Raw genomic sequence first — 25,772 nt, 5'->3', positions numbered from 1 at the left:
ACGACCTTAATTTGGTTGTAGATTATTCCTATTTAATAGTAATTTTTTCTTAAGCCCGATGAGAATTTCACTTTCACTTATTTGAAACTCATTGGTGCATATTCATAGTCAACATAAAGTCGACTCTAAAGTCAGTTGCAGCCTTTTGACATAATTTTCTAGGGAATATCGGTCAAAAAATCTATAACTATCTTTAGAGTTGACTTCATTCGACTATAAATATGCGCCATTCATTCTTTGACTAATTTTTTTGCTTCTACAAATAAAAAGCCATATTTCTATCGATATTTTAGACACAGTAGTTCAGTTTAATTTTTACTTACAATTTTATTTGTTTGAATAAATAAATGTATAACTTAAGAGACAACTTAAATTAATTCCACTTAACAATCACCACGAAATTCGGCAAACATCACCGTTTTTCTTCTCCCCGCCCGAAAGTTTTCGTTTTTCGATCCCGCAATACTTAAGTAGTAGAATTCAATTATAATAATTCCTAACTACGCTTAATCCTAAACTCACTTCCCTTCCTAATAGTTGGAGAATGTACGATGGCGGGTCTGTTGCGACGCGTGTTGCGCAGCCAAGTTGGCTGCTTGTACAAAAATGTGCTCGATTTCCGAGTCCGACAGGTTATCGAAGAGCCCCGCTTGTTGTTGCTGTTGCTGCTGCTGCTGATACTGTTGTTGTTGCGGTGAGCGTGCTGGTGGCAAGTAAGCTGGGTAAGCGAAAGATGCAAGATGTTAAAAACTCTCCAAACACCCTTCAGGCATTTTACTTACCCTCTCCCGGTGAGCTGCCATACGGTGGCAGTAAAGTTAGCGCAGGTCGATCCACACTGGGAGGCCCGTAGGACAGTATTGGCTTCCAGGGTTCCTGGGAGCCCTGCGCAGGCAGCTCGGGCTCGGGAAGCGGTGCTGGCGCTGGTGGTATGTTTGGAATTTGTGGCGCTGCTTCCGCGCTACCAGTTTCCGGCCGTTGTGAGCCAGGCAAAGGTACAAGTGGTGGGAATTGTGCCTCCGGTTGCACTGGTATACTTACGAAGGTCGGAGTCTGTTGAGGCCTCGAAGGAGGTTGCACGCCGAGAGGGAATACCAGGTTGGGGTTCGCAGAGGCTGTTGGTGGAATCGTTGGTATGCTCCCAGTAGGTATGGTGGGCACAGCAGGCGTAGCAGGAACAGCAGGCACTGTGGGAATGGCAGGAAAGGCTGGCGCTGAAGGGAAGGTGGGTATTGCGGGCAAAGCTGCCGCTGGCGGGAAACTAGGCACGGCAGGGAAGCTAGGCGTGAGAGGAACGGCAGGGATGGAAGGTATCGGAGGTACGGGTGCTGCCGGCACGGCAACAGGTATGCGCTGGGGCGGCACAAAGCTCGTCTGGAAATAATGAGGGAAGTGATGTAAGGGCTGTACAGATGCAAAGGGATGAGTCGTGTGTTGTACTTGCACAACAGTATGAAGCGGTTGAACCGGCTGCACCGGCTGTACGGGTTGCACTGGCACTGCAGCTGGCTGTACAGGTTGCACTGGGTGTATGTGAGCTACCGCAGGCTGAACGGGTGTCACGTGAGGCACAGCAAACACGGGTTTCTGCGAGAACCGAGGAAAGTTCACGTTGTAGGAGGAGACAACAGCACCGCCGGGGCGCAGAACGTATGGCGAGACCGGAGCAGCAGAGGCGAAGGCGGGATTGACTGGCGCACTTGCATGGGCAACGGGTGCTATAGCGGGGGCCACAGGTGCTACAGCAGCACCCACAGCTGGCGCGAATGAACTCAGGTGCGGGTGTGGCAACGTCGCTACATCAGTTGGTGGAAGCGCTGGCACAGCAGCAGTTGGTCCGAAGGCAATGGCAGTGTTGTCCAGACCTATTGCAGAACCACCATAGCTGGCGACAGGGAATGCAGCCGGTCCAACGGCGAAGTGTTTAAGATGGAAACCGCCAGCGCTGGGGTATTTCACAAAAATGGGCTCATGCGCGTGTGTTGCATAGGCAGGCGCGTGAGAAGCGTAAACAGGCGCGTGAGCAAAGCTGGGCGCATGCGCGTACACGGGTTGATGAGCATGTCCATGCGCTGCAACATTGGAGAACGCAGTGGCACCAGGCAAGTTCAAGTTGTAACCATAGTGAGAAGCGTAGGTTTTTGGCCAATATGCAGCTTGTGCGCCGTATCCTAGGCCACCGTTGTAGTAGATGCCACGCTTGTGTACATCCTTACCGACGTCCTCCTTGCGCTGCAACTCAGTTGACGCTACCAACGGCGACCGCAGCTCTGACTGGGATTTTTCCTCTGCTATGCTGTCGTCAGTTTTCTCTGCAGCTTTGTGTGATTCCCTTCTCTGTTCACTTTGAACCGCGCGTTTCTGTCCATATTTTCCCAAAGGACGCACTTTCACAGCGCTGCTAGAGGCGATTGCTGCTAGCAGTGTTACAGCTATAAGTAATTTCACTTTCATTTTCATGGCTCGGCGCAATGTAATGTGATTATATAACACGCACTGACCAATTTTAGTGTAACCGTTTGATTTATTAGGCGAATTTCGTCACAAAAGTTTCACGAATAAAATGTATTAACGCGCGTACTCTGCACCACGACGCGTACGCGTCTGCGTTTCGTTCAACAATAAAATGGACTTCCTATGCAGATGGTGTATTTATAAAGCGGATGTGCGATTGCGATGGTTGGTGGTTGAGCGCCTCACACGCGTATTGCATGCGTCGAGTCGGTATTTAGATATATGTATTAGCGGTACTGCACTCGCTACCACGCATCAACAGCGAGTATCGGGCCTTCTTACAACACTTCTCTTCCCAACTTCGAAAGGCATTTTGCAATCGGTACCATATCGATCACGTACGTTCGCAGCGCAGGCATATGCGTGTGTTGTTGTGCGTGTAATTTGCATTTTTTGGCCAGAAATCTATGTAATACTAGTAAAATTCCAATCGCTATGTGCCGAAGCGTCTCAATCACGGAGCTATCAAGAAAAAACCTAGCTGGGCAATCAGCCAATACGCTAGTCGCCACCTTAGCTGTCCAAGCTGGGTTCAAGCGCACGCTGAATCACTCATGCACCACACGTACGCGCGCGGTTACTCACTTATGAATACTTGGACCCAGCGGCAGGCCGTTGGACTCCCAAAGCTGCATTTTTCTTCCTCTACATATTCATGTTGGTTTTTTTTCTTTTTATTTATTTTATTTTAACACTACTTTGCCTTTTTCACTGCCTATATTTTACTTTGTAGTCGTGGCTGCACTGCTGCTGTCTCGCCCTTGATTGACATTCTCTGCTCGAAATCGAAAGTGAGCGCATTACCGCAGTATTATCGATTGTTTTTGTTCCGTTTTTTTTTTTATTGAATACGCAATTTTTTATTACTAACAGCGGCATGAATTATAAACGTTTTCACACACATTTTTTGCGTAAATATGGTCATTTATATTTTAGATATGAAAAGCTGACAACACTATCGCATTGGACATAGCAAGAGAAGGCCTTGCTGGAATTCAGTAAGACCGAAATTCTGAAGCCTTAATTTTCACTGCTGAGTTTTTAACCCCTATAGAATGGAAAGTGTTTAAATCTATGAAATGTAAGGGCTCTGGAAGAATAATGGAATTATTTAAAAATAATAGTACCAAAAGTATAGCTAAGAACCCGTATCGTTGATATTTGGGGAGCAATAAGCTCTTGCTTTGACTTGGGGCTATTAAGATTAAAACGACAGAAAAAAAGGTTTTCTAAAAGAACACGTTTGTCGAGTAGTACGCGGAAGCCTTCAACTTTTTTTTATATTTTCCCACACATTTTTCGGTAATTATTCAAGACTACGAATGCTACGCAAAAGTCCGACATTCCGAAAAAGACCTTCCCATCTCAAATCTTATTTGAATAGAAAACTTTAAATAAACACTACCACCACATAAATTTCTCACATTCCTCAAAACACTATTTTATCTTTAATCTAATTGTATGTTCACCCCCAAGCATACCAAACTCGTCAAATCTCATTTAAACCAAAATGATGTCAACTTGCGTCAGCTTGCCAGCGACAAGATCTGGGGCACTCAGTGCGATGACTCGCTTGCCAAACAACCCATCTAGCACCTGTGCTCCAGTTCGCAGCTGGGATTATATCAGCAACGAAATGGATAAGTACATGCAAGCATATGTATGTACATACATATTTCCACACAATGGCAAAAAATTTGGCTGATTTACACACGAAAACCAAAGAAGCTATATTCCAACGCAAAAAAAAGCACTAAGCAACATTGAAAAAGACAAAAAAAAATATGTAACCAAAATAGCGTACTACCCGGCAGTGTGCTTCCAATGCCAATTAAAATTCTATAAGCATACGCGGACAAAATAAATACAAAAGTCTGCATACAGAAGAGTACGCGCGCGCACAGTTACGCCCATTAACAAGCAGCAGCTACTTTAAAAACATGTATGAGAGGAAAAAAACAAGCATTTAACGCGCAACCAATATGGTAACAACAATATCATCAAATTTGTTTTGTTGTATATCATAAAATCGATGGTTTTTTAATGTTCAAAGTTTGATTTTACGGAATTTGATTGTTGCAAATATGCAGCTTTGTTTACGATGTTGGTGGTTGTTGTTGTTGTTATTTTTTTTTTTAATATGGCTTAGTGAAAGCTTAAAACGACACACACCTCGATCATTTAGCAAATTAATAGTGTTTTAAAGTGTTTGCATTTTTCACAAATACGGTGAGTATGCAATTTTCAGAAGGGTTGTCGAAAAACGAAAAAATGTTCAAACGGAAAAAATTGTAGAAGAACGTTTTGCCGATATGTTGATTTAATGAGATTTTTTTAGCAAAAGAAGGACCAATTTCGTTTTTAGTAAAAAAAGAACTACTAATATGCAACCATAAGCCACCATCGATTCGCCAACATTTGGCGAGTGGCGAAACGAACGCAATTTTACTTTTACACCTTAATATGGAAAGGCCTTAACTCATTTTCTTTTGCAATACAGCACTTCACAAAAGTCGGTAGATTGCTCACTAAATACTTAATCGAATTTGAAATTAACTACTGCTTAAAAAAATTAGTTTCTAGGTTAGTTAAAAACCAGTGTAATGGAAAAACTGAACAAAAGAACTTCAGTTTGTATAAAGTTTTAAAACTACTTTGTAAAGAAACAAAAATGTTAGAAAGGGCCTTTCTATATTACGGTAACGATATTTGACTTTCTTACTTACTTATTATTACAAAGTGCAGCGCTAGCGGGTAACGTTTTGTACATATGTATATATTTATTTCTGAATGTGCAGCACAAGCCAATTAATGCTTACATAACCTAACATTTCCTTTCTCCTACTTGACCGAGAGGACGCCACTTGCTTGCAAACATTTGCCAAAAGCCGGAAGAGTACTTATTATAATTCGAAACCTTCTTTTACAACCTTGATTACTAATAACTACTCCACTTACCCCGGAAGTCGGCATTTTGCTGTTAAAAAGCGCCTCTGCACTTCGGTGGACGCCTTGATCGCCAGTGCCTTTCGCGCTGCATTTTCCACAACACTTTAGCTTCTAATTTTACTTGTATGCAAAACTAAACTTTGCACTAGAATACATTTTCATTTAAACATAAAATTTCACTGCAAAAATTTAACAAATTTTACAAAAGTTAACTATGCGTTCAACCAAATAGAGCGGAAATTAAAAAAATACTAACACCAAATGTCACTCGAGGCAAAGATGCTGCGCGCGCCAAGCACAGGGTGCAACAAGTGCCAGAAAAAGTGTGTCAACAAGTGCTTTTCGAGCGAGAGGAAAAATATCAGAAAGTTATTGAACGCAAAACTAATAAAAACTTGCAACTTACGTCATTTTGACACTTTCTGATGGTTAAGTTTTAGGGGTGAATTTTCTGTTTGATGGCGAATATTTTCCGTCTTCATACAAATCAGAAAATATACATTAGATTTTAATTCTTCACCCATATTTTTTGACACCTGCGAACTCCTGCTAGTAAAATTTTTACTTGCAAGAATTTGTAGCTCTCTCATGTTTTTACGCTCTCGAATTCACTCGCTGTTCCAATTTTTTGGGTTATTGAACGCATTTCCACCCAGTGAAAACTTGCAAGTAATAGTAACACTTTGGAATCAATTTTTTTATATTGAATGGACCAAAAATTAAAAAAATATGTATATATAAAAAGGCAGCGCATGCACAGGTTAGCAAATTCGCAGGGTGCACTAGATGATTAATTTTTTTGTCATTCTGTTATCGTAAGGATAAATTTGTTTGATGATGCCTTTCCGAACGTTCTTTATTGCAGTATGCTTTTAATCAGGTTTTAAAAGTGTGCTAACAAAAAAATTAAAAAGAATATAAAAAAATCATATATTTAAGAATGATTATGTTTCACTTTTGTATTATTAAAAAAAATTGCAAAAACAAAGTTTGGCAACTCCGGCAAACCGAATAAAAACTAGTACCGTCTAATAATTTTAATTTAAAACAAATGACACCTATTAAGGTGGCCATACAAGTAATCGCAGCCGCTACAACAACAGCAACAAAGCGTATTTAAAAATAATGAAATAATAGCTGAACCTTATACGCATTTTTCAAAACACATTTTTTTGGCTTTCTTAAAATGAACTTCAGTCTATTGGCAGTTGTTGTTATTTTTTATCTTTCTTATTTACATATTAACCATTGTTTTGATTTTTCAAGAGGCAAGTGGCCACAAATTTTAATTATTACACCAGCGTACAAAAAAGCGCAAAGCTATACAGCTAAAATTTCGCCTTTATTTGGTTGTCCTACAAGAAATTATACATATCATATCCACATGTACCTACCGCTTACATATATGTATGAACATACATTAGGGTGGTCCAAAAATGCATGTGAAAAAGTAAAATCGGAATTTTTATGGTCCCACCCCCTAGGATTGTTCTATACCGAAAAAAATATACCCCTATTCTGTTATTTTGAAATAAACAATATTTAGAGGTCGCTCAAACTTTCGTAGAAATGGTATAGCATTTTTGAAAATAAATATTTTTCGATCGGAAAGCTCTATTTCTCTTCAGGAGACTCCCAATAATAATACCCAATTATTTATTTAACCATTTTTTCATAGTAACTCCGCCAAAACACTTAGAAAATGCCAGAAAATGTAATGGGGGGTTAAATAAAAAATCTTTCTTACTAAAAAATTGTTAAATAAACTATTGGATAATGATATTGGAGGTCCACTGAAGAGCAACAGAGTTTTTCGATCGAAAAATATTGATTTTCAAGAATTCTATACCATCTCTACGAAAACTTGTTTCCCCCTTATAAAATACATGGAAAATTTTGAGCGCTTTGAGCGACCTCTTAATATTTTTTGATTTTAAAATAAAAAATAGGGGTATATTTTTTTTCGGTATAGAACAATCCTATGGGGTGAGAGCATTAAAATTCCAACTTTACTTATTTTGGATCACCCTAATGTACATGCTCCTAAATAAATATTTGCATAGCTGCAACTATCCATTCCATGGGTGGCGTTTACCATTTAAAGCACGCCTCCAATTATATGATTACTTAGAAAATTTATTGATATGCCCGTTTCATCGATGATGGTCGTGCATGGTGTATGTGTGATGAGTTGCATATTTGAAAACTGCTAAGCACTAACTTACGGTTGCGCAAGAAAATAAAATTAATGAAAACGCTGCTGCGTAAACTTACGCAATTTTGTATGGAAACCGGTTTATTTACGAGGTTTACGCGAGTTCGAGGAGTTTATGCTTCTAGAACGCAAAGTCAACTCGCTAGCTTAGAGTGAAAAGTTGCTAAGTCCATTTTTTATGAAAACTCATATTTTGATATAGGAGGCTAGAGAAATTGAATACGCATCGTTTCGAAAATTATAAAGGTACTTGTTTTATTTTTTCCTCTTCATAAGCAATAAAAGGAAAATTTGCTAAGTCCAAAAGAAGCACCACAAATCCGATAAGGCCAAAATAATACGACATCTTTAATATATATCGAATCCTTCTGATTCTTATGGAGTTTTGCTTTGCTTTAAACGCGCAAAATGTTTGATTCAAAGTCTTGCGAAATAGTTAAAGAAAATGGCTATAGGAAGATTTTTTCCTCACCTGTAAAATTTTTAAAATGGGACTTAGCAACTTTTCTTTCTAAGCTAGCGATATGTTTTATCTTCGTAACACCTTAAACGGGAGCAATTATTACAAATTCCAGTAATGATCCCTGTTTTCTTGGGATAGCAATTTCAAGTATATACATATATGAATGAATGCAATTATGTACATAGATATTTCCAACTTCTCAAATGGCCACACAATTTTTTTTTTTGTAAATATATGTATGTAAATGCCTAGTGCTTCCAGGAAATAAAAATTATTTTATGAAGTTTATAATTTCATGCATAAAGAAGTATATGTATTAGAGCTCGTCTAAACAATTAGCATACGTGCAACGAATTGAAATCAAAGATTTTTGAGGCTTATGATATGGGTTTTGATAAAAATGTTTAACGCTTAAGAATTGCAAAATATATTCCAACATCAATGTACACTGCTTTAAAATTGTATTTTAATTTCGTTTTATGCCCGCTTTTAAATGCAATTTCGAATTGGTATGGGAACCACAAACGTATTTGGTTGTATAGCTCCTTTATGTAAAATAAAATACGTGGGAAAGTTGCTACATGGTGGACCAACGCCGTTGTTGTTGTAGCGGTGGCCTATGTCTCTTGCGCAGGTTAATATTATGAAATTGAATATTTACCTGTATATATTTAAAAAACGCCATTTATTCTGTAAATTAGCTGCCACTAATATTATGTTTTTTAACTTATTTACGCCCTGGCATGTGTATCAAATATAAAAATTTATAGCTTAAAACCCGAGTGTATGCTCACAATGCCGAATGTGAGATTTTCATATTGCACCATTTCAAAGCCAGCATCTTCAATCATTTGCTTGAAATCCTCTTGCTTCGGAAATTGCCTAATACTCTCTACCAGATACTGATAGGGCTGCCATTGACCGGCTAAAATTTGGCCCATTGGCGGGATCACTTGAAACGAGTACTGATCGTAAAGCCACTGTAGTGTGTCATTGGTTAAATGGCTGAATTCCAAGCACATAAAACGTCCACCTGGCTGCAAGACGCGATATGCCTCACGCAATACCTACCAAAACAAAAACAAATAAGAAAAATTGCACAATTGATCATTTGGTGTCAGTTCAAAAGCTGCACATCTACCCATAGCTAACCGCACCAACACCTTCTCCCTCCTACGCCATACCCACCTTGTCAATGTGCGTGCAATTGCGTATGCCAAACGCGATTGTATATGCCGTATAGCTGGTATCGTCAAATGGCAATTGCTCTGCATCGGCTTGTTGCCAATTGATTTTCAAATTTGGCAGATGTTCTTCGGTGAGTAGTAGCCGTTTAGCGCGCTCCTTGCCTACTTCCAACATGTGTTGATTTATATCTGAGATGGTGACATGACTTTCGCGATTCAATGGATTTGCTTGTGCAGCAAGTTGGCGCATATAACGAAACGCAATATCACCCGTACCACCAGCCATGTCAAGCAGACGTATGCCATGTACAGGACCTAAGCGATCCATGAAGATGTCCTTCCATATGCGGTGTATGCCAACCGACATAACATCGTTCATGAGGTCATAAGAGCTGGCAACATCCTCGAAGACTTTGTGTACTGAAATGGGAAATATTTGTAGACTCTTGGTGCAGATTTTGCAGCCACTTACCCTTCTGTTCCTTTTCACTTTCTTTCACCTTTCTGAACCCAAAGTGGGTGGTGCGTTCTTCGGTGGACTGTGTATTCCCATCTTGGCCGTACTGGCCGTCCCCGCCAATTGTTGCCGTGGCATGTGTGGTTTTTCGACGCAGCTGCGCCAGTGATTTCTGGTATTTTTCATTCATTTGTCCATATTTCATGGACTTGTTTAGAAAATTTAGTTTGAAATTTCGCGATATATTCATCTTTGCGTTGCTTTACTGTTTACGTAAAAAATTAAAATAAATTAAAAACATCAATCAGCTGAGCGCGTTGAAAGTACAAAACGATAATCGATTGCACATTCCTGCGCAGCACAGGGTGTCTTCTGTTGTCGATACCAGGGATGTAGCGAATATTTGCAATCGCATTCGTTATGCGAATGAATCGCATCATTTTACACATTCGCATTCGCATCAAATGGTACGATCGTTTTGCGAATTAGAATGTGTACATACGCAGAGAGTTTACTCTTATATTGTTGGCTCTAAGTCTGTCTAACCAGGCTGCTGACAATAACCGGCTTCATGATTCAATAACTACAGCTTGTAGCAATCGTACAAAAACAACATTTATTTACCGTTGGTATGAGCTCCTTGTGTCAACAACAGCTTCTTTATCTATTCATATTCGCATGTACATGTATACCCTGTATACCAGGATTGCAGAGTATTCTGAAAGGTTTCACAGACACAAGCGTGCTCATAAGACATGGCTTCTATCCAAGAATGATAGAATACCGTGGGCGCCACCTTTGTTCGCTGCACCGTGGCTATCACCTGTAGTTGATACGCCTTTGAACCGGCTTTTAGCTTAAGGCGCTAACGGTTAAATAGTATATCAAGCAGCATTGATGGGCCTTCAACAAGTACTGCTAAAAGGTCTTATAAGCGACGTAGGAATAATTTTATCAAAATTGGATGCTTACAAATTTCAGAAGTTCTTCCGCTTTTCAAAATCCATCAAATAGCTTTATTCAAAAACAAATCAGCTGCAAATAGCTCTCATATTATTTTTGCATTTATTTGTTTATAGTTTGTTGTATTATTGTTTTAATTAGCAATAATTTTAGATACATATGTATGTAGGTATGTATATTAAATTGTAGTTTGTAGTTGTAATGTTTTTTTTTTTTAATTTAAAATTAAATACGATGTATTACAAAAACAAAAAAAAAGTCCATTAATAAGCGTTTTCATTTGTATGAATCCATAGAATCATATTTCTTTGCAAAAACTTGGCTTTTCTTTGCAAATTCACTTCAGCGAGGAAGTGGGAGAAATGAATTTGCATTAAACATAAGGAGTAATGATAATTATTATAATAGTAATAATAATAGATGTTACATTAGGTATCTATTTAATTATGAGACTAAGCCTAAGTAGATGCGTGCACACGTCCTTCGTAAGGGCATTGCGATGCGCACGAAAAATACACATTTACATGTACCATTTATGTGTAGAACTATACATTAGCAAATGGGAGTGTACAAGGAAACATCAGTATGCACATAGCTGGATGTGCACGTGTATACACTTGATTTAGTCCGTTTTGCATTTTTTATATTAATAAGTTTTGCATTAATTTATAACATTTACAGTTCAGAATAAGAGAATGACAAGTCGCACGCGCACCAGCAGGTGGCGGCAAATATATAGTATGCATATCTGCAGTTGCGCTGACGCACCACAACTAACAAATTGCAGTCTATTCACTACGTACTAATTGTAAAGGAAACGAAAACATAGTAATATATTTCTTGTTTTTGTCTCATTTTTCTGCTTTTCTTTTTTTTTGATAAATGACTCAAGCCTTTTGCGCTGTTTGGTTGGTCTTGTTTTTGTTGCTTTTTACGCGTCTGATATTTAACTTAGAATTTCATTTCCTCAATACGGTCTGCATCAGATTTGAGATCTTGCAGCAGCAGTTCATGACATGATTTCGGTATAAGCGTACCGACAATCTTTTCACCTTCGGTGGTTTTCAACCGTATCACTTGCATTTTATTGTTGGCATTGCGCATAGCCAATACCTGCTCGACACGCGTCCAAACGGAGAGCACCGAACCAGCCAACACATTGTAGACCCGTTGACGCAAGCCAACCTAGAAATGAAATAAATAGGTGTAAGGAAATTTGTTTGTTCAGAGGCGGCGCAAGGATAATCAAGAGAGGATTGTATTCAATATATTAAGTTTTGGCTAACTGGGCTTTAGTTTTAAGAAAATTAACCGATCCTTGAACTAACACCCCCACCACTCACCTCACACTCATTGCCCAAATTAACATTGCGGCAATTGCCATTCCAGTAGGCGTGCGAACAGGTGTTCACCGATGCGTCGTACTGTTGAGTCCAATGCGGCTCCGCCTCCTCGCTGGGCACCTTCTTGTACTTTTTCTCCAGCTCCGCCAACGATTCGTGACGCACTTGTAGGCCCGTATTGGGGCGATAAATCTGGAACATCATATCTTTCTTGCTCACACCCTTCTCCTTTTTCTTGCTGTTCGATTGCTGCTGTGTGGATGGCGTTTCGATTTCCACAGCCAAAATGGCAGTGCGTTTGCCGTTGCGCACCTGATGCGACACATAGAAGCCTTCATATTCGCTGATTAGATCGGCCCATCTGCAAAAGTATGAATATCGTTTAACAAAGGAACATAAATTAAGGTTATGAAAACTAGTCTTTCAATTTATTTGGGTACTCGGCAGCTGAGTCCACGGACGCTGCGTTGGCCAGTATACGTTACTACTACTCACTTGTCAATTGCTTCCTGCCAGATCATGCCGCGCTCAACGCGCACTGTATGCAGCTCAGCGGGTGCTTTGCCGGTAGCGTGTTTGCGTATGAAGCGAACTAGTTTGATGCGTGTCACATTTTCACCTGCGGCGCCCAAATCTGCAAAACCAGTTAAATTATGTAAATACTTATAATAACCATCACAATGCGCGCCAACCCACCCAAAATGCCCAAGTCAAAGCGACCACCCCGTCTCGCTTGATTAATGATAGCCGTCAACGTGTCGGTGAAGTATTTGAATAGCCTATTCTGCAGCTCCACTGGCATACCCAGTATGCGATTCAAGAACTTCGAAATGTTGTTGTACTCTTTGTCCAAACTCAAGACGCCCGGATTGGTCTCACTATTTACGATAATGCCCACGCCCACCAGCGCGCCAGCAACGTCTTTGAAAAAGTCGCCTTTGTAGTCGTTAGGTGGCGGCACCAGCGGGGCCTCATAGCCCATAATCGTCTTCATTACAGTCTCCAGTGCCGTGCGCCCATATTTGTTGTCTATATTGAACTGCGACAAGTCACGCGTCTCGGTTGCGCGCCGATCGCCATGCGTAAGCGCCCCAAGCGACTCCAAACGCTTCGCGACCGTTGATGCGAAACGGCGCTCACCAGCCAAGTCAGAAATCAAGAATATGTACTCGGGTGCATTCACTTGATTGGAACGATGTGTACGTCCAAACTGCTGTATTGCGCGATCGGCTGACCAAGGCAGCTCGAGCGTGATGTGTACGCGTCGGCGCTGATTGCGCACGCGCCGATCGCTCTGCAGCGAAATACCGCTGGATGCCGCCTCTGATATGATAGCCACATCCTTTTCGCCGTTCATAAAGCGCTGCTTTTCGGTGATGTTGAGCGTCTCAAGTGGCACATCCTGCTCGGAACGTGACTCATACTGTATGGAACCGTCGTCTGACTGCACCACGCGACCCTTGCGGCCCGTCATCTCGGCGACATTGTCGGGGCCGCCTAGCTCATCGATCAGCTGGTCTAGTGTGTTCGGTGGGAGACGCTCGCCGAGTAGCTCAATTTTACGCAACAGTTCTTCCTTCATGCTGCAGGCGCGCTCAATGGCGTCTTTGGGCGGTGGACCATAGTTTAGCTTGATGCCATTGACACCGATCTGCGTGACGGTACCCTTTAGTTCTTGTTTCTTCTGTAGCAGGTCTTGTATGCGATCTTGTGTGGAGACTGGACCTGAAGTCGTGTAAAAGAGAAAGGATATTACCGTATTTCTTTTTTTGAAGATTTCTTCAACAAACCTTTGCGCTTGGGCGCCACTGTACTGATAGCAGCAGGAAGTGCACCATTGTTAGCGGCACTGCCAGTTGCGGTGGCGCTGCTAGCTGCGGCGGCACTATTGTTGCTACTACCACCACCAGCTTGCTCCTTCGGCTTGGCCTTCTTCTTCGCCTTTTTCTTCGAACGTGCCACCCATGGATCATTATCACTATCCGATCCGCTAAAGAATGGATTGAAGTCGGAGGATTCGCAGCTGTCAGAACGTGCGCCCGCATCAGATTCCTCAGACTCGGAGTTGGACATTTTGTAATCACTGTCTTCCGATTCCTGCTGTGAATCATCATCAGAATCATTCCAGGAATTTTTTCGCGATTTCTTTGTGCGCAACTCTTGTCGCGACGCTTTACGCTTGCTGCCTGCGGTGCTCGATGACGAGGAGCAGGGTTCATCTTTGACGCTAGCCTCGCGCCTGCCGGTTACCTCCTCGATTATGCTTTGGATAGGCGATTTCTTGTCTTCGCCGTAGCCGCCCAGGCCGAGTATGCGATTGATGCGGTTGCGATCAGGTGCAGGAAAGTGCTTCTCCACTAGTGATTGAAAAACGCCCCTAGAGGAAAGACAGTGTGGTTAGAAATAAGTGCACTCCTAACTTCAGCGGTTAGAATTATATTTTATGAATGAAAGGGAAGGAATGGAATGGAAATAACACTTTCTAATTTTTAGAATCTGTTTTCTTGTTTTCTTATTTACTTTGCTGTGGACACGAAATCAGTCAGTTCTCCCTCATCTCTCTCCAGTTGCTCCAGCGTTCGAGCCTCTCCCGTCGATTGTAGACCTATGACAACGCATTTGCCGTATTTAATAGCCTCGCGCGCCACTTGTACCGCATGATTGACCTTAGCCGCAATGCAGAGATACTTGAAGAAGCGTTGATGCGATGACCAAAACTGTCCCCACATTGTTTTTTTCATGCGACTTTCTGCGTCAATAAGTTCAGCGGCTTCAGTAAACTTCTGCATGGCTTCAACCCACTATAAGGATAATTTTAAGAAAAAATAATAAAAATAAAACAAACGCTCGTTTAAACTTACCAACTCCACAGACTGATCGTAGACCTTGCGGAACTCCTTGGACAGCGCCACCTCATCAATTTTGAATGTCACGCCGTGAAAACTAAGTTGGCGCGCTATGTACATACCACGCAATTTCATGTCCATTGCTACAATTTCCATAGCTCCAACGCCGCTGAAATCGAGCAAAAAAAAAAAACGTCGTCTAATTCCATGAATATAAAACAAAAATGCCATATTTCTTACCGCTTCTCTACGGCCATAATGAAGTCATTAAAGTTCGGGAATGCCGAGCCTTGTCCCCAAAGCCCCAAGCGCACCATATACGCCATATTCTTCGGCTCCGAAGCGCCCGTCGCCGAAGCATAGACGACTCGCGCTTTTGGCAATTTGTTCTGCAGCTCCAAAACTGTTTGACCAGTCTTGGTGGGCTTGCCCGAGCCGACGGGGCACAAATTCTTAGCCTTGTGACACTCATCGAAAATAATGAGCCCATCAAAGTCTTCGCCGCACCACTGCAGCAACTGTTTTAAGCGTGATTTATATTTGCCAGTCTTATTGTTAGATTCGCCAATTAGTGCGGAATATGTGCTGAAGATGACGCCGCGCTTGCAATTGTTATTAACGTCAGACGATATTTTGGCGTATTTGAACTGGCGGCGTGAAAGGAAATAGCGATTAATGTAAGTCAAGTTAATGAAAAGCAGTTCACATGCTCACCTTATTCAGCGCGTGCACTACAATTTTGCTCGCGCCTATATCCTGCAAATCGCGCTCGGCGTCGTACTTCAAGTCATTGGAAACAGAAATCCAGAGCGCCTTCTTGCGTCCCTTCAAGTAGTTCTCGTAAATGATGCCGGCAATGGTGCGACCTTTGCCAACACCAGCGCCATCGCCTGCAGATCAAGAAAAAGCAGCGCATTTTGACTATTTCCACACAAAACGGCAATAAAAACGCACTTACCAATCAGAAAACCTGCGCGAGAGCCATCTGGCAGCATGTGATCGTGCGCCTGCGAGGCGTAGGTGATCGATTCCAGCTGCAAGGCGCTCAAGTAACCGCTATTTATAGTATCTGCTGGAATGGCGAGTTTGTAGTAAACATCACAGGGTTCGACGGAGGAAAGTGAAGCGGTCTCCACAACTGGATCGGGATGTTTTTTACCAAGTTTCACTAAATTTATAGGTGATTAGAAAATTTTAAGTCTTTATTAAGTGAATTTACTTGTAATTTAACACATGTACACTCACATTTCGCAGGCCAATACTCGGCGTAAGTCTCAGCAACACCCATTTCTTCGTAATCAACTTCCTCCTCTTCAGGTGGCGCGGCAGTGACGGTGGCAGGCGCCATCTGCAAGGCGAGTCAAGTTAAGGAGACAAAATTTTAATTTAATAATTTTCAAATTACTCGCATTTTGTTTCCTTACCTTCATTGGTTGCATGAAAAGCTGCGCCAGCAGCTGATTTGGTATGCCGCTGGTGAGAAAGGAAGGATTAGCCGCTACCAAAGCTTGAATCTTCTGCATAATCATCGCGTTAGTTTTCACTTGTGGCGTCGCTACCGCTGCTGCTGCATTAGCACTGCTGGCTGACATGCTCGTTGCGGTGGATGGCGCTGTATCGAAGCCACCAAGACCCATGCTCACTAGAAAAGGGTGAGAGAAGGGATATACGAAAATGGGTGAAAGATGATGTGCAAATACGAAGACTAATAAGTATATCTTAATAGCTAAATAAATAAGATTTTAAAAGGCAAATGAAGTAAACACTTTTTGTAGAAAATTAAATGTAAAATATTGCACTAAAAGTAGTGTAATTGAATTTTGGAAAATATATAAATTATGCTGGCGTTGGTATTCTATGTAATTGTTGTTGTTGTTTTTTTTTTATTCTAGGCAGTGTAAGTGGTGAGTAATTGTTGGTAAAGTGTGGTGGCATGTTTTGATTTTCCATATTTTTAGTATTTAATATTTTATTGTTAATGAGTCAAAAAGGATTTGTTTGTTTGTTTCTAAAAACATGCAAATTCTCTACTGCCAATTCGAGCAAAATTATTTATTTTTTTGTGAAAAATGGTTTTCCAATTAGTTTTTCAAAACAAATTTCCAAAACATTTTTAAGAAGCACCTAAAAATACTTTAACGCTAATCATACTTATTTTTTCCAAAAAATTTGTAAATTTTTTTGAATTTCTACAGCATACATATGGAGCTACGTATGTGAGTAGCACATCTTAACTAGCAGTTGAGGAAGAAAAACGTTGTTTGTTACCAACATTACTCGACTTACTCTGCGCCAATAAAGACGCTGCCATATTCAGATTCGAACTTGCTTGATAGTAATTACCCGGACCGCCGCCGCCGCCGCCGCCGCCGCCGCCGCCACCCAGTACACCCGCACCGCCGGCGGCTGCTGCCAGAGCAGCTGTGTTGGTAGCGAGCGTGGCGCTGGGTAGTGTGGCAAGTCCGCCGGGCATGCCGAGACCAGCACCAGCCGCCAACAGCGCGCTCAAGCTACCAGCAGCACTGCCAAGGCCACCAGGACCAGCGCCGATACCAATGCCACTACCACGACCACCACCAGCGCCACCATTGCCGCCAGCGCCGCTCGCCATAGCAAAAGCGGCCATATTCATCAGCTGGCTGGTGCTGAATGGCAGTGAGGGCAAACCAGTATAGCCGGCGGCCGCAGAGGCAGCGGCTGCTGCTGCAGCGGCAGCAGAACTGCTCGGATAGTTGGACATGCCGATAGCTTCAGGCATTGAAAATGCATTTGTTGATTGTTGGAATTTTTTATCAGGTTTGATTGATTGGTTAGATTTATTTTTATTACATAGTTAATTAGTTGGTTAGTTACGCGATTGGTTGATTGGTTAGTTAATTGATTGCAGGCGTGTAAGAGAAACAAAAACAAAAAAAAGACGACAATAAATTACATTATGCACCAGCGACACAGTAGAGGTGTATACACAGTCTGAGCGGGTTTAATTATAGAATTGTAACTTTGCAATATGCGATATTAAATGAACAGCTGATTTGAATAGGCGATAGCCACCAGAAAGCAATTGTTATAAAATCGGTATATTATAAAAAGAGTGTCCCCGTTTTCAAAATTATCCAAAATTGCGTTGTCGTAGGCAAAAAAACTTGCAAAGGAGGAGAAATTGAGGGAACAAACTGACATTAAGAAGTGTACTCGCGTATTCTTCCTGCAGAACACTCTTAACAGCAAAATTCTTAATACTTTTTAATATTTTCTCTCTCAAGGAGAGAAATTAATTGAATTAAAAAATATATACATATATAGCTTTTGCTATGGTAAGAAAACTATTGCAAAGTTACAGCAATAAATATACCGTCAAACTGTGAACGCCCGCTTTAGGTTCGAACATATTTTTTAGTTTATTCATTAGCATGCGCTTCAATTTTAACTACAGTTCTGTTTTTAATTTTTATTTCAACAAATACGTATCTCGCCCACTGTCTTACCTGCCGGTGCTGCTGCTGCTGCTGCTGCACTCTTTTTCGGCATATTGTTGTTGTTATTATTATTCACAAATGAAATACTGCCTATTGTTGTTGGCTTTGTTACTGTTGCTGTTGTTGCGTTAGTGACGCTATTTGTACGCAGTGTTTGATTAGTTGTTGTAAATGATTTATTATTATTGTTAATGGTTTTGTTGTTGTTGTTACTGCTGCTACTGCTGCTGCCGCTGATACTGTTGCTGTTTTTAGCGTATATAACTGCGGTTTGTAGATCACGACCACCACCTAAAATCAAATCGCACATACAGAAGTAAAATTAATCAAAATGCAAATTTCGCAACTCTGCTTTATTTGAAAAGTTCAAAAAAAAAAAACAGCTAAATGAGTGAATAAATTTCATGAAGATAACGTCGAGTGGAGGAGTTATGTCACTGCATTACAAATCAATCGGACTTATCCGGAGTTTCGCCCGAAAAAAAAAATCCACCCGAAAATTGTTCATCAGCCCATAGTAAATACATGGAATCGAAAAGTGAAAAGTGAACCGGTTCGGGCGAAATCAAACTCATGATAAGGCTGATTTTCAGTCAGTCATAATTTTTTCAATTTTGATGCAGTTCGGTTCGTTCAAAGGAGGTCTGTTGAATTGCATCAAATTTGGCATATCGGAAAAATGCTGACTTATTCCCGTTGGTAATTAACCGATTCACGTGGGATAAATGCAAATGGATCAAATATATCCGACTATAAAACTCTATTGGAACACTTTCAGTGATTCAAACTTTATTTTTTATTTTTATTTTTTATTTTTTTGAATATTCGTAATCACTTTTATCATGAGTTTAATTTTCCCCGAACCTGTTCACTTTTTACGTTTGGTTTCCATGCATTTACTATGGGCGAAATACAGATTTCCGGGTGAAATTTTTTTCGGGCTAAGGCAGAATACTATTCGAGTTAATTTTTTTCTTGTTATTTCTCTTTAAAAAATATTGTCCAAGCTTTATAAAAAATTTAAGACTTTTGCACTTATGTATTTCCATATAAGCATGGATTTCGTATGAAGTAAAATGCGGGAGACCGTTCGAAACAAAATTTCAAAAAATCAACCCGTGTTTGTAAATTTCACTTGTTATATAAGCAGTCTCAAAAAAATTCTCAACAATCAACGCGATTTTTTAGCAGGTTGAAACTTGCACTTCATAAGATTAAATTGTATGGGTTATAAAAACTTTGATGAAAATTTGTTGAATTTTCTTAAACTTTTTATAAAGTTTGGAACTCTTATTAATATGGTTTTTTTTAAAGCTTGGAAATAATTTTTATAGAAAAATATAAATATTTAAAAAAATTAACACATGGTCATTTGTTTGAGACACTGTTCATCCCAGCTCAAAGCATCGATAACGATCGTTGTAAATAAGAGATACAAAGCTTTTTTTTTTGAATTTACAAGGAAAGTTGAATAAATCTGCATATAGATTTGCAGCTGTTTATATATATTTCTAGAATTTTTGGGTATCAAGATTTGTAGCCCATTAAATTGATTTTTAAAAATATTTTTGTCGGAGGTGTTGCACATTTCTTCCATACAAAGTATTTTAGAAATTTTATTTATGAAAGAAAATGCGTGAAAAAATTCCACTATTTTCGACTACTAAAACTTAATTTAAGAAAAAAACTGCATACTCGAAAAAATTCTAAAAAATTTTATTAACAAATTGCAAATCTGTATGCAAATGTATTGAACCATCCTGAGTTTTGCACATATTTTAGAAATTATATTATTTTTGTTTTTATTGCAGTATGAAGCACATTTTTATAAAAAATCAGCGGAACAAAAAAAAAACAAAAAATTCGCGGTGTAGATACTTTTTTCCTGCAATGTATGTGCAAAAATTATGTTTGTATTTACATCCTGCAAAATTTTGATCAAAAGGGTTAAATTTAAACAATGAAGCGTCACTGAAATAATGGTTCTACATACATAACTCATTGGAGAGTTAATTTCCCAGGTTATTACTCGCATAGTGATTTCACACAAAAGGAGAAAGTTCTGATTTGGCAAATGAGCCGAATAAAAAACTGCTCATCTGACTTCTTTTTAGAATTGGGGAACAATTAGGTCATATAGCACAGGCTTTCTTATCCCCCGTAACCTTGGTGTTAACTATCGCTGTTCTTTCCAATTTATTTTTAACCAACCACAACCAAGGGTGTGTATAAAGGCTATAAATTGTTTCTCTGTTTTTTTTTTCCGCAGGCATACATATCTGTGGACTTTCCACAAAACAATTTCTCTCGAATGAGATAATTTTCTCTTCAAAGCAATAATTAGTTAAGTTCTCATATGGTACTTTCGATTTTAATCGTTGGTAGGAATAGTTGAAGATGATATCTTAATGAACGTTAAATAAAAATTAAAAATTTTTTATTGGAAGTTTCTTTTTTCTGTCTATAATCCAACCTACAGAAAGCACAATTTTTCGTCAAAAGTTCACAGATATGCATAACCCTCGAAAATTTTTCTCTTTTCTACTGATACCAATCACGAGCGGGTCTCCTGAAGAAATCAAAAAAGTGCTTTGGCACACATCAAGCAAAGAAAAAAACCAAAAACACAAAACTTTTTCACCCTATCTCCTTTATATCGTCTTTCATCTACGCTTTTACCATCTTTCATCACCAAATCATATGATTACTGCCCGCTTGAGGTAGTACCTCGGCGGTGGCCTGTTAATATTTACATTTTCTGACATCGTCGGCGTCAGACGCCTCTTTATTTCGTTGAGCAAACAAACCACTACAATCAAATACCGGCATTTTTAGTTGTCTTGCAGTCTTTGCCTTTACTCAAATCGCATTTACGCGCTCATTCGTTTTTTTTCCTAGCTCACCCACTTTTTTCGCATTTTTTTACTCACTACCTCGCTGCTAAACAAAGAGCCGTTTGTTTGGCTGCTTCGGTCAACGTTGTTGGCAGCCGCGTGCGCGCCATAAACGAATGGGAAACACAACCAAGAGCTTTGCAGATAAAAAATTGACGATGATGATAATGAGTAGGAAATAAAACTCTCAATGTTTTTTGTTTTTTTTTTTTTTTTTTGGATGTGTTGCCTGCCCTTTTTAAGGTGGTTGCTTTTTAGAGGGAGAGAGAGAGACAGCGTATGTATTTAGCATATTTTAGCAACAAGTTTCAAACTCGAAAATCACAAAAACATAAAAGTATGTGGGTTGAATAGAAAGTAAAATGTGTACCATTAAGTGCTATGAGGAAATGAGGCTTGGTCGAGTTTGGCGCTTTCTGATTTTTCCCTTTATACGCTGCGAATCAGCCCGTTTTTTCAGTCTTGGTGAGAATTTCGTTTTTATAATCGAATAAAAAAAAATATTAGAACAGGACGGGAAAAGTGTATTAACACATGCAACTTGTTATCTGGGTAAATTCTTTTGGAATGTTTCCGGTGTTTTATTTTTTCTTTTTAATTCTTTTATTTTCCCCATCCGAACTTAACTTATATACACCGCATTTGTGGGTACGGCTCCATTATGACTGTGCTGAAAACAAGAAAACAGATGAGAGAAATAGTATTAAAATCAAAAGGGCGTATCAAAACTATGTATATAAATATTATTTTCAAGCCACTACAGTATACTTCAAAAAAAAATTAGAAACACTATGACAGGAGAATATTTACATATTTGCTTAGCGCCTAGTTCAAGAGGATAAAGCAGTTAACAGGCTTACAAAGGACTAACGATTAACTTCAAATAATTTATAATATTTAGGGGGTACGAAGTGCAAATACAAAATTAAATCCGGATCGGAGTATATCGGCGCATTTCTTATAAGCATTTATAAAAATTCCAGAGCTATCTATGGGCCAGACGAGTCAAAGACATGCAGTCTGCTGCTTGTTAGGGTCTACTATACTATTGGCTTTTCCCCTTCAGATTCAGAATTCTGCATTATCATTACTGCAAGAGTTAAGTATACTTCAAAGGATGTGCTACAGTGCTCTGGAGTCCGTTCCTGAGAACATGGAAAAGGTTTATTATGCACTGCAATCATCAGGTCCGCAACTGTAGCCACAAAAGTGTTCACATTGAACGATTCCACTCACAAAGAAAACACTTTATCCGCTATAGACAATCAACACAGTACATTGATTTTCTACGCATTTTGAATGTCAAAAATGATTAATTTTGAAAAGAAAGGATTAGATTTATTTAGAGGAAAAATAAAAGAAATGCGTTCGAAAAACTTAAAAAACCTTGGAAAAAACATGCTTTGAAATGATTCACAGCTATTGGCGCTCCAACTACCCAACATTTTGCTGCTTATCACATGCGGACGCTGTTAACGACGCACCGAGAAGCCAACCACACTGAAAGTCTTTTATGTTTACACAAAAATAACCGAGTAATTTGTGTTTTTATCTTTTGATATTGTTTAATTTTTTTATTTTGTTAATGCCGATTTCATTTCTACCGAAAAATGCAACCTTCTCTTTGCTCTCTACGCACGAACACTAAGAAGAGAGCGATAAGAAGGCAACATTTTTTGTAGAAACGAAAACGCCATAAGCAAAGCAATAGCATGGACGAGTCTCCAAACACGTGGTCAACCAACAAGTTTTGCAATCCTATTTTCATTTTTATTTTGATCTTGATTTTCAGTGCACAAAACGTCACTACTTTTATGCCGCTAAATTAAATAGTCCGAGTATTAAAAATGAGAGACACAAAAACGGGAGAAAAAAATAATAAAAACAAAAAAAGGCATTGGCCGCCACGCGAAAAGGGAAAAAACCCATAAAATTTTGTAACTAAACATCTCACATGGTTCGGCGTCACTGGCGAGGTGTGGGACGGCGAGGCGAGGTGCGACATTTGCGCTTGTGTGCGTTATAGTAAGTGCCTGCGTGTGTGTAACATCAAAAGCATTCGCCAGCGAAAGAAACGTAAAAAAAATGCCCGCCGCCATCGCCACCATTCCCACTGATAAAGCACGCATTGGAGCGTAGCTGAGCGTGGTGGGGAGGAAAAACACAAAAAATGACGACAGCATTAGCAAACTACTTAATGCACGTGGTTGGCAAAAATAAACACTGGCGATGTGCCACCGAAAAGATATTTTGTTGAAATAAAAAAATTGTTGTTCAAATTTCTCGCATTTAAGAATGTGTGTACATTAGGGTGGTCCTTAAAGGTGAAAAGCAAATTTTTACATCAGATTCCCTAAGCTTCAGCCGCTACGTCGATGCTACTAAAGTCGAAGATATCACATATAAATTTTGGTCCCGATTGGAGGCGTTTAAGGCGTGGCGCACAGGGTTCAAAGGGACTCCAATCGGGACCAAAATTTCTATATGATATCATCGACTTTAGTAGTATCAACTTTGTGTATTAAATGAAAAAAAATACATATTTTTAATTTTTTGAGTCCATGGAGTCATCTTTCCTTTGACCCCTTTGCGACACGCCTCAACCGTCTCCAATCGGGACCAAAATTTATATGTGATATCTGTGACCGTGGTATTACCAATTGAGGGGGTGAGACTGATAAAAATCGTTTATTTGATTTTAAGTACCACTCTAATGTACATACATACATACATGTGGCTGAACCTTTGAGTAGGAAAAAACGTAATTGAAAATTAAGTTAATGAAATTTTTTCTAATAAAAACTGATTTAATTGCAGAAATTCATTTAGAAAGAAACAAGAACTTCCCTTAGAAATACATATGTATGTATGCGAAAGAAAATAAATGTTTGAAAAGCGATCAAATACTTTTTCTAATCACAGGCTACGTACTTTGTTACCAAGCGAAAAGTACTTCAGATTTTATCTTTAAAAAAACTTAAGATTTTAAGCGAAATAAGCACATACAAAAGTTCAAATATTTTCGTATGCAAGTTCCAAAAAAAAAATCGGGTATATAAAAAAATCAAGCAGCTTTCCTCATGCATCACTCTTCTGACATCGCTTCTACGCAGACAAGGCAATAAATTTTCGCAAGTGGCTACGATTTTCTTTTCGAATGACGTCAGAAATCGCTACATAACAAGAGTTGAAAGAACTTTGCATTCTGAATGACTGCAAAGGCTGAGGTGAGAAACTTTTAGAGTCGGCATTTGACCTTTGCTCTTAACACACGACAATTAAGCTTAAGAGAATTAATAACTGTTGTTGATAAATAGCGAATAAACAGAAACAATTAACGCTAAGCGAACGTTAAACGCATCAATGAACGTAAAAGAATTTACAACAGAAAAAATGCCCAAATTGCCATCAATGATGCAAAAAGAGACAATGCTGTATTTAAAAATTAGTTTTGATGCGTTACTCTTAAATATACATCACTCATTTATCATAAAGACCTATTTAGATTTAAACATATTTTAAGTAAAATTTATAAAAAAATTTTTTTTTTCCTTTTCTATTTTTGAATTTAGGTATGTATACATTTTTTTCTTATACTTTTACTTATTTTTAATTTAATTTTTTCGCGTTTGTTCACTTATAACTCTTTAACTTCTATTCAAATTCTATTGTAAGATATTTTATTTTTTTATTTTCTTTATTTAGTTTTTATTCGTTATTTATTTTTTAATTAAAAATAATAATTTTACCACTTTTTAATTAATTTTTGTTTTTTTTAATTCATTTATTTTTTACGTCTTTTTTTACTTTCTCTAATTTTTAGTTTTTTTAATTGTATAGATTCATTACTTTTTTAATTCAGTTCAAAATTAAAGTTTTTTAAAAATTTAAATTAAAAATTGTAGATAAAATTATAAATCGTTGGGAAAAAAGCTTAACAAATACAACAATCAAAGGAATTCGCACGAAAGGAAAATTTCAATAGTCATACAAAGAGCAAAACGATTGGGACTTCATGAAGGAAAGTATGTAGTTCTATTGACAAGTCTGAGGCATTTATTGAGGCGATCGATAAGACACAATGGGAGTATTGAAAAGATATTTTTAGTTAGGGACGATGAACGATTATGAAATTCATAGAAGCAAACAATTTGGAGGGGTTGACTGAGTAAAAGTTAAAAGAGAAAAAGTATAACAGGAATTCAACACCAGGACCACTCGATCTCGATGAGTTAAGAGAACAGGTTTCCAATTTAATAACCGTTTTTTATCTGTTGACGAGCAATTAATACTCGCCCTGTTCTTGCGCATGAAAAGAAAACTATCATTGCGCGTATGTGAAATTGGGGACATTTGGTAAATTTCAGTAAAAGCAGGTTGGGTAACAAAGTACTGCATACAGAGCACCATCGCACTTTGAAAAAAACATATGTATATTATACATACATACAGTGAACCAAATAAA

At 39.0% G+C, this 25,772-nt stretch overlaps 3 protein-coding genes across 5 annotated transcripts in view; all 3 read right to left on the bottom strand.

The window, feature by feature from the left end:
* Positions 1–302: 302 nt before the first annotated feature.
* On the bottom strand, positions 303–2,649 carry LOC108356313 (vegetative cell wall protein gp1). 2 transcript variants are annotated; one of them, XM_017607512.1, is made up of 3 exons: positions 1,441–2,649; positions 783–1,374; positions 303–718 (listed from the first exon to the last, which is right to left on the bottom strand). In XM_017607512.1, exons 1-3 carry the CDS (start codon positions 2,458–2,460, stop codon positions 531–533), a joined length of 1,800 nt encoding a protein of 599 aa, XP_017463001.1. In that variant the 5' UTR covers positions 2,461–2,649; the 3' UTR covers positions 303–530. The 2 variants fall into 2 exon arrangements, with proteins under 2 accessions (XP_017463001.1, XP_017462951.1); XM_017607462.1 differs by having other exon boundaries at positions 783–2,649.
* Positions 2,650–8,807: 6,158 nt separating this feature from the next.
* On the bottom strand, positions 8,808–10,118 carry Coq5 (ubiquinone biosynthesis protein COQ3, mitochondrial). Its single transcript, XM_017607699.1, has 3 exons — positions 9,801–10,118; positions 9,330–9,748; positions 8,808–9,208 (listed from the first exon to the last, which is right to left on the bottom strand). The coding sequence occupies exons 1-3, from the start codon at positions 10,033–10,035 to the stop codon at positions 8,906–8,908; spliced, it is 957 nt and encodes a 318-aa protein (XP_017463188.1). The 5' UTR covers positions 10,036–10,118; the 3' UTR covers positions 8,808–8,905.
* Positions 10,119–11,390: 1,272 nt separating this feature from the next.
* sno (Protein strawberry notch) overlaps positions 11,391–25,772 on the bottom strand; it is a 38,974-nt gene continuing 24,592 nt past the window's right edge. The window contains exons 3-15 of one of the 2 annotated variants that reach the window (XM_017607272.1): positions 18,423–18,704; positions 16,362–16,579; positions 16,183–16,285; positions 15,896–16,105; positions 15,652–15,827; positions 15,178–15,584; positions 14,953–15,106; positions 14,612–14,892; positions 13,882–14,468; positions 12,788–13,816; positions 12,587–12,725; positions 12,092–12,452; positions 11,391–11,933 (exon numbers count right to left, since the gene is read on the bottom strand). In XM_017607272.1, the coding sequence (XP_017462761.1) occupies positions 11,700–11,933; positions 12,092–12,452; positions 12,587–12,725; positions 12,788–13,816; positions 13,882–14,468; positions 14,612–14,892; positions 14,953–15,106; positions 15,178–15,584; positions 15,652–15,827; positions 15,896–16,105; positions 16,183–16,285; positions 16,362–16,579; positions 18,423–18,704 (4,181 nt within the window). In that variant the 3' untranslated portion in view covers positions 11,391–11,699. Of the gene's footprint in view, positions 11,934–12,091; positions 12,453–12,586; positions 12,726–12,787; positions 13,817–13,881; positions 14,469–14,611; positions 14,893–14,952; positions 15,107–15,177; positions 15,585–15,651; positions 15,828–15,895; positions 16,106–16,182; positions 16,286–16,361; positions 16,580–17,223; positions 18,396–18,422; positions 18,705–25,772 lie in introns of those variants that run through there. The other variant, XM_017607208.1, reaches the window with a different exon arrangement.

Source organism: Rhagoletis zephyria, unplaced genomic scaffold (assembly GCF_001687245.7).
Source record: "Rhagoletis zephyria isolate East Lansing unplaced genomic scaffold, Rhagoletis_zephyria_1.1 Rzeph_scaffold_00006, whole genome shotgun sequence".
In the NCBI taxonomy this organism is placed as follows: Eukaryota; Metazoa; Arthropoda; class Insecta; order Diptera; family Tephritidae; genus Rhagoletis; species Rhagoletis zephyria.
This window is presented reverse-complemented; position numbering and strand designations above follow the sequence as displayed.

What these genes read in the sequence shown, in the direction of transcription:
- LOC108356313 (XM_017607462.1), bottom strand. Translation starts at nt 2,460, where the DNA reads ATGAAAATGAAAGTGAAATTACTTATAGCTGTAACACTGCTAGCAGCA. An exon ending in TGGCAGCTCACCGGGAGAGG is followed by an intron (nt 719 to 782) that starts GTAAGTAAAATG and finishes TCGCTTACCCAG; the next exon opens with CTTACTTGCCACCAGCACGC.
- Coq5 (XM_017607699.1), bottom strand. Translation starts at nt 10,035, where the DNA reads ATGAATATATCGCGAAATTTCAAACTAAATTTTCTAAACAAGTCCATG. An exon ending in AAGTGAAAAGGAACAGAAGG is followed by an intron (nt 9,749 to 9,800) that starts GTAAGTGGCTGC and finishes TTCCCATTTCAG; the next exon opens with TACACAAAGTCTTCGAGGAT. An exon ending in ATTGCACGCACATTGACAAG is followed by an intron (nt 9,209 to 9,329) that starts GTGGGTATGGCG and finishes TTGTTTTGGTAG; the next exon opens with GTATTGCGTGAGGCATATCG.